A 7742-nucleotide genomic window follows, 5' to 3' on the forward strand; every position below is an offset into this window, starting at 1 on the left:
GCCAGCGGTTCGGGCAGGGGGCATGGCAGGGGGAGACGGGGGCAGGGGTCCACCTTCTCGATGAGCTCCATCAGGGGTTTGGCCTTGAGCTCCTCAATCCTGGTTTCGTTCATGCAGGCTCGGTAGTACACCTGGGCCTTCCTCTCTGCCTCGCTCACGCTGGCCGTGGAGTTTTCTGGAATGACAAAGGACAGCGGTTGACGGCACACGCCCATCCCCACGCTGGGTGGCCCCGGGGAGGTCGGGCGGCCTCAGTTGTGCAAAGGGCTGGCGCAGGGCCCGTCAGTGCAGGCGAGGAGCCGGGCCAGATCAGAGACACAACCTCCGCGCGGGCACGCTGGAGGGTTGCTCAGTTCCGCAAGCCGCACGCAGAGAGGAGCCCATGCTTCTCCATCTCCGCTAGACACCTTCTCAGAGCTGTCCCAGGACGGCAGACGACAATCGGCTTCCCTGCCGGCCAGCAAGCGGCCCGCACACCCCCGCCTGATGTGCGAGACAGACGCCTGTCTTGGGGTTTTCTTCCCAGATTCCTGAGAACCTCTCTTGTGATCAAGACTGGACTTGGCAGAGCTTGAAAGGCCTCGCTCATTACAGATTGGCTTTCGGCGCCCTTCCTCAGAGGGGCCGGGCAGCTTCGTCTGACCTTGAGTTGACACAGAGGCCCTTTGCCATGCCCCTTCCCTCCCCCACGAGCAGCACCTCAGTGCCTCACCTGGGGACCCCTGGGAGCCCCTGGCCCCTCTCCTTGCCCCTGGGGCCCTGGTCCCGATGCCACCTGCTGAGGACCAAGCTCCTGCATGTGCCCAAGCCTGTCCGCACCCACTGGAGGTGACGGGGCGGTCTGTGTCTGTTCATCCGGCTCCCCCAGAGCACTCCTCCTCACTGCTCCTCCTGGATCCTGAAACCCCTCCCTCTGCTTCCTGGAGAGACTCCCTATACCCCACTTCCTCCATGAAGACTCTTCTGGCAGAACTTTATCCATTCGTTCACAAAGCAGGTACTAGTTGCTAACTCTATGCCAGGCTCTGTGCCAGCTTTGGGGACACAAAAGACAACGTCCTCGTCCCCATGGAGCTTCCTTTTGAAGGAATAAATACAAATACAAATAAACACAAATACTAAACAAGGAAACGCATAAAGAAAAAGCTCCCTCTAGCCTTCTGCATCAGACACTCTTACACCGCACTCAGCTTCCAAGGCCTCTCAGAGGCCACCCTGACTATAAGGCTTCTCCTCAGAGACTCGTTCACGAAGGGCCTCAACGCTGAGCACCTACAGGTACCAGATTGGGCATAAGGTTTTACGGACATGAGTGAGACCCGCTCTTGCCTCTGGGGAGCTCACGGTCTAATGGTGACTCAGGCATGCAAAGATGCGACCTCAAGACGGGGTGTGCGTTCACTAACGCAAATGGTTCTGCCACCCACAGAAAGGTCACACCCTTTGGTGGAGTGGGGAGGCCTACGGGGAGGGTCTCCAGAGGACGTTCTACTATTTGAGCCAGTTCTGAAAGACAAAAAGTTACTCACCAGGCAGAAATAAAGGGAAAGGGTATTGGGTCTGGTTGGGTGGGGGGGAGTTGGACAGGATGAGGCAAAGCAAGGAAGCGTAAAAGGGCCTGGGAGAAAAGAAATGTTTGGCGGAGCCTGTTTCACAAGGGCGGGAGTCATTTCCTGACCAGTCTAATCAGCTTTCCCAGCCCTTCTCCCGAGCACGCCCCTGCCCTCCAATTCTTACCATAAACAGTGTCACGGGGACCACTGGCAGAGAACGTCAGCCCCGTCTGGCTGCAGTCAAGGAGACGGCCCTGAACGGGACGGGAGTTTCAAGGGTGGTATGGAGACGGAGGTCCTGGGGTGTGCTGTGGGGCTGCGGAGGGTACACACAGCCCCGGAGCTCACAGGGGACACTGCTGAGCCCTGGGGACACCTGAGCGCCCCCGGGCCCTCCTGGAGCGTGAGAAGAGCCTTCTGGGGGCGGGGAGGGGGTGCCAAATAGGGCGAGAGCTGCCCAGCTCCCCAGACTCTCCAAGCAAAACATCGGGGAATGCAAAGTGGGGGCTCCCACCGCCTCCCAGGGGCCTCATTTCTGTGGCAACATCCCCCAGCAGCTAGGCTGTTGAAGAACCATCGCTGCTCACCAGACCCCAGAAGCAGCCAGCATCCCACTGTGCTCAGCTGGCTCTGGCTGTGACCTTGAAATGCCAGACCAGTGTCAGGGGAGGCATGTTCTGTGTGCTCTGGCCCACGGAAGGGCCGAGTATCTCTCTCCTTCACGGCCTCAAGGCCACCGAGATAAGAGGCCCAAATTAAGAGTCCCAAGGAACAGCCTGGCTGTGCTCGTTACAGCGAGTTCCAGGCAGACCTGTCAGATACAACCCCGAATGATGGCTGGGAGGAGGGGGAATGCCTCGACTTCCCTCTCAGCTTCAAACTTCCTTCCTCCTGGCTCCACACCCCGCTGGTCAACCTCGGCTCAAGTCCCCGCAAACGTTTACTAAGTTCCAATGGTGTGGGGGCTGCTGGGCTGGGTGAGGAGGAGGCACTGGGCAACTCGGGACACACACGTCTGCTGGCGTGAGGCCCGCAGCTTGACGGGCCAGATGGACAACAGCGTGGTCCACACAAGACCTCTGATTACGCGTGGAGTGACACTACAAGGAGCAAGTCCAGGGGCTTTACACAGGATGGCGGGGGAGGCCCGGGAACGCCGCGCTGGAGCTCTGGGAAGGAAGCATGAAGATGTGGAGTGACTGCGGACGTGGTGCTTGGCGGCCTTGCCCACCAGTCCACGGCCGAGTTCCCCCTGCTCCCCCAGCACTGGACGGGCACACAGCAGCCCGCAGCAATGGGCACAGAAAGAACGGAGCCCAGAGTCTATGTCTGATGAGGAAGATGCTGTATCTGGGGGCCAAGAGGGTGCTGAGGCCAGGGCCCAGGGGAGACTGGCAAGGGGAGGAAAGGAGGCGGGGGGAGGGCAGGGAGGGACAGAGGATGAGGCCCCCGGGGACTGAGCACGCTCCGTCCCCAGCACCTGCCCACGCGGGCTGGGGCCAGAGCCCCGGGAGCAGGCCAAGCTCCTCCACCGCCCCCCACCCCACCCCGCCTGGCTCCTGTGTCCCTTGGGACCATTCCCCTCCTCTCCTTCCTCCTCACTCAAGGGTACCTGCGACCCCGCAGACTCCTTGCGGGACAGGAGCCAGGGTGAGACGGCCAGCTGGGAGCTCGCTGCAACAGACCAGCAGAGCGATGGAGCAATGTGGGGGGTCAGGGTGGCAGAGAGAAGGACCGAGAAGCCCGTGGCGGGAGCACGGGAGGAAGCAGGAGTCGAGATGCTGCCAGGTCCCCCTGGCGGAGCCGGGGGCGCTGAGCTACAGAAGTGGGCGGTGGAAGGCAGGTTCGGGGAATGGAACAAGCACTTTGGATTTCAGATATTTTACATTTGAGATCTATCAGACATCCATGTGGAACCTTGGGGGCAGTTGACAGAGCTGCTATCTTGAATACTTTTAGCGCAAAGAGGCATAGAAGTATACACATTCCTTAACATTGCCTAGAGGGTTCTACAGCATGCATTCTCCGTGGGGGTAATACTGCTCCTAAAGGGGGGAGAACATTAATTCTTGAATAGCAGAAACACCTTATTTTTTTTTTTTCCCCTTTGCTGTGCCAAGCAGCATGCGGAATCTTCGTTCCCTGACCAGGGATCAAACCTGTGCCCTCTGCAGTGGAAGCACAGCCTTTTTTTTAAAGTTTTTAAAAAACGTGGACTATTTTTTTTCCCTTGGTTGAATTTTTACAATATTCCTTCTGTTTTATGTCTGTGATTTTTCTGGCCGTGAGGCATGTGGGATCTTCGCTCCCCAACCAGGGATTGAAGCCGCGCACCACCTCCCGCCCCCCACCCCACCGGCACTAGAAGGCAAAGTCTTAACCACTGGACCACCAGTAAAGTCCCTAGAAACAGCTTATTTTACGAATACACACAGGGCTTCCCTGGTGGCTCAGTGGTAAAGAATCCACTTGCCAGTGCAGGAGATGTGGGTTCGATCCCTGGGCTGGGAAGATCTCCAGGAGAAGGAAATGGCAATCCTCTCCAGTACTCTTGCCTGGAAATTCCATGGACAGAGACGCCTGGCAGGTTATAGACCATGGGGTCACAAGAGTCAGACACAACTTACTGAGTGAGTAAACCACAGTAACAGTACAGAAACAAGCAACAGCATATCTGTGGGGTTAAAATTTTCAGGAGGGGGCGGTCATTAAAAAAGGTTGGGAACCACTGCCCTGAATGACCTGGGCCTCGCTGCCTCGCCGCCTCCAGCTCAAGCCTGTCTTCTGTCCCCTCCCTCTGGATCCCACACCCCTACCCCAGGGCCACCGTGCTCACTGTGCCTCCTGCCGGCTGCGCTCTTCCCCTCACATCCTTGTGGGCTGTTCTCTCTCTTAATTCAAGCTTCTGCTCAAGGGGCCCCTCCTCCACAGGCCCATCCTTCCTGATCACCATGGCTACAGTGACCTCTCCCTTCCCTGGTCTTGCCTCCTACTTGATTCTTTTTCAAGGCCAAATCGGAAAGGAGTACGTACGTCAAGGCTGTATTTTGTCACCCTGCTTATTTAACTTATATATGCAGAGTACATTGTGAGAAACGCTAGGCTGGATGAAGTACAAGCTGGAGTCAAGATTGCCAGGAGAAATATCAATAATCTCAGATATGCAGATGATACAACACTCATGGCAGAAAGTGAAGAACTAAAGACCCTCTTGATGAAAGTGAAAGGGGAGAGTGAAAAAGTTGGCTTGAAACTCAACATTCAGAAAACTAAGATCATGGCATCTGCTCTCATCACTTCATGGCAAATAGATGGGGAAACAATGGAAACAGTGAGAGACTTTATTTTTGGGGGCTCCAAAATCACTGCAGATGGTGATTGCAGCCATGAAATTAAAAGACGCTTGCTCTTTGGAAGGAAAGTTATGACCAACCTAGATAACATATTCAAAAGCAGAGACATTACTTTGCCAACAAAGGTCCGTCTAGTCAAGGCTATGGTTTTTCCAGTGGTCATATATGGATGTGAGAGTTGGACTGTTAAGAAAGCTGAGCACCAAAGAATTGATGCTTTTGAACTGTGTTGTTGGAGAAGACTCTTGAGAGTCCCTTGGACTGCAAGGAGATCCAACCAGTCCATCCTAAACGAGATCAGTCCTGAATATTCATTGGAAGGAATGATGCTGAAGCTGAAACTCCAATACTTTGGCCACCTGATGGGAAGATCTGACTCATTGGAAAAGTCCCTGATGCTGGGAAAGATTGAAGGTGGGAGGAAAAGGGGACGACGGAGGATGAGACAGTTGGATGGCATCACCTACCTGATGGACATGAGTTTAAGTAAACTCCAGGAGCTGGTGATAGACAGGGAGGCCTGGCGTGCTGCAGTCCATGAGGTCGCAAAGAGTCAGACACGACTGAGCGAGCGACTGAACTGAACTGAGCTGAAGTCTTTACAACCACGTCATTTATTAATGCATTAATTTGCTGACTGTCTGTCTCCCCTGAGGGAATGTAAGTTCCACAAAGAAAGACTGATAAATTCCCTCCACCACCCAGGGCACCTAGAGAAGCTGCTGTGGACAGCACGGAACTGCTGAGAGAGCGAGGGAACGTGTGTCTGGGGCTGCGCAGACAAAGGCGTCCATCACTCAGGCCCGAGGGAGCAGTCTCGGTTTCCGAGTGAAATCAGGCACAGTTGATTTTCTCCTGAGGAAAAGCTTGGTTTCCTGTAAGACACCCCAGACCATGTTTACATCCCAGAAGTGGAGAGCGGCCTAGGAGGAAGGGGCTGGGCAGTGTCTAGGACCCAGTGTGCATGCGCGCTCAGTCACTGAGTCATATCCGACTCTTGCCACCCCATAGACTGTAGCCCGCCAGGCTCCTCTGTCCCTGGGATTTCCCAAGCAAGAACACTGAAGTGGGTTGCCATCTCCTCCTTCAGGGATCTTCCCAACCCAGGGATTGAACTCACGTCTCTTGAGTCTCCTGCACTGGCAGGCGGATTTTTTTTTTTTTTTAAAACCACTGATCCACCAGGGAAGGCCCCAGGACCCAGAAGGGGGCCATATTTTGAAAACGGTGGCACTTCCAGGACCCTAGTGGTCTGGAGACAATTTGGCAGCCCAGGGCCAGACAACAGGACTCCCAACTGCCTGGGTACTTCCTTCCAGGGACCCCGAATTCCAGAAACTTCCTCCGTCACTTCCCCAAAGTCCGGGAGAGGAAAGAGAGCAGCCCATTTAATCGGCCTACTTCTTCCCCTGGAAGTTTTTATTGGAACACCCTTTCCCACAGCTCCGGGGGAGGAAACAGACACTGGGCGGCCGCAGACATGGGTGCCAACTTATAGGCAACAGGCTGGGTCACTGGTCCAAGCTCACACCAGCGAGTGGCTGAGGCCAGAGCAGAGGCCTATGCTCTCTCGCCATCTCTTTCCCCTCCTACAGGTTGGCCTGGAACACCAGAGGGAGATCTGAAGCAATCCAGCTGCCCCTAAGAAGCCCTGGACACCCACTCCCATCCTTGGATCAACTCATCACTCAATCCATCTAGGGACTTCACCGGTGATCCAGCGGTGAAGAATCTGCCTGCCAACGCAGGGGACACAGGGTCAGCCTTGGGTGGGAAGATCCCACATGCCACAGAGCAAATAGGGCTTCCCTGGTGTCGCTACTGGTAAAGAACCTGCCTGCCAATGTGGGAGACATAAGACACTGGGTTCGATCCCTGGGTCAGGAAGATCCCCTGGAGGAGGGTATGGCCACCCATTCCAGTATTCTTGCCTGGAGAAACCCCACGGACAGAGGAGCCTGGCGGGCTACAGTCTACAGGGTTGCAATGAGTCAGATACAACGGAAGTGACTTAGCACGCATGCACGCACAGAGCAACTAAGCCCACGCACCACAACTACTGAGTTTGAGCGGATAGAGCCCAAGCTCTGCAACAAGAGAAGCCGCCGCAAGGAGAAGCCCACACACGGCAGGGAGAGGAGCCCCTGCTCACCACAACCAGAGACAGCGCAGCACGGCAACCAGACCCAACGCCGCCAAAAATAAATAAATGATTGACGAAAAAAGCAAATCCATCTAACCACCCCCGCCCCGCACCAAGCATGAAAGAAAAAGAAGGGCCCGCTGCTGCGGGAATGACACTGGATAGAAGGCATTCCACATGCAGATCTTGTCCACAGAGTTTTCAGTGTGCACAGAAGATGAAGCTACGCTCGACAGTAAATACTGGAAAGATAAAACAAAATGACAATAGAAGAGACGTCACAGGGTAACACGATTAACCGCCAAGTCCCTGACAGACAGATCTGATGCCATTGGGATGATTCCATCTGTATCTGGTCAGGAATAGAAGAAAGATAAACCATTAACTTGGGCTTTAGGGAATCTGCGTTACTTGAATTGTTACAGTTCAGTTCAGTTCAGTCGCTCAGTCGTGTCCGACTCTTTGCGACCCCATGAATCACAGCACGCCAGGCCTCCCTGTCCATCACCAACTCCCGGAGTTCACTCAGACTCACGTCCATCGAGTCAGTGATGCCATCCAGCCATCTCATCCTCTGTCGTCCCCTTCTCCTCCTGCCCCCAATCCCTCCCAGCATCAGAGTCTTTTCCAATGAGTCAACTCTTCGCATGAAGTGGCCAAAGTATTGGAGTTTCAGCTTCAGCATCAGTCCTT

At 55.0% G+C, this 7742-nt stretch overlaps 1 protein-coding gene across 3 annotated transcripts in view; it reads right to left on the reverse strand.

Moving 5' to 3' along the window:
- ECE1 (endothelin converting enzyme 1) overlaps positions 1-7742 on the reverse strand; it is a 117252-nt gene that overhangs the window by 33454 nt on the left and 76056 nt on the right. For all 3 annotated transcript variants that reach the window (XM_010829980.1, XM_010829982.1, XM_010829981.1), the window contains one exon: positions 54-175. In XM_010829980.1, coding sequence (XP_010828282.1) covers positions 54-175 — 122 coding nt within the window. The remainder of the gene's footprint in view (positions 1-53; positions 176-7742) is intronic.

The sequence above is a fragment of the Bison bison genome, unplaced genomic scaffold (assembly GCF_000754665.1).
Source record: "Bison bison bison isolate TAMUID 2011002044 unplaced genomic scaffold, Bison_UMD1.0 scf7180017864516, whole genome shotgun sequence".
In the NCBI taxonomy this organism is placed as follows: domain Eukaryota; kingdom Metazoa; phylum Chordata; class Mammalia; order Artiodactyla; family Bovidae; genus Bison; species Bison bison.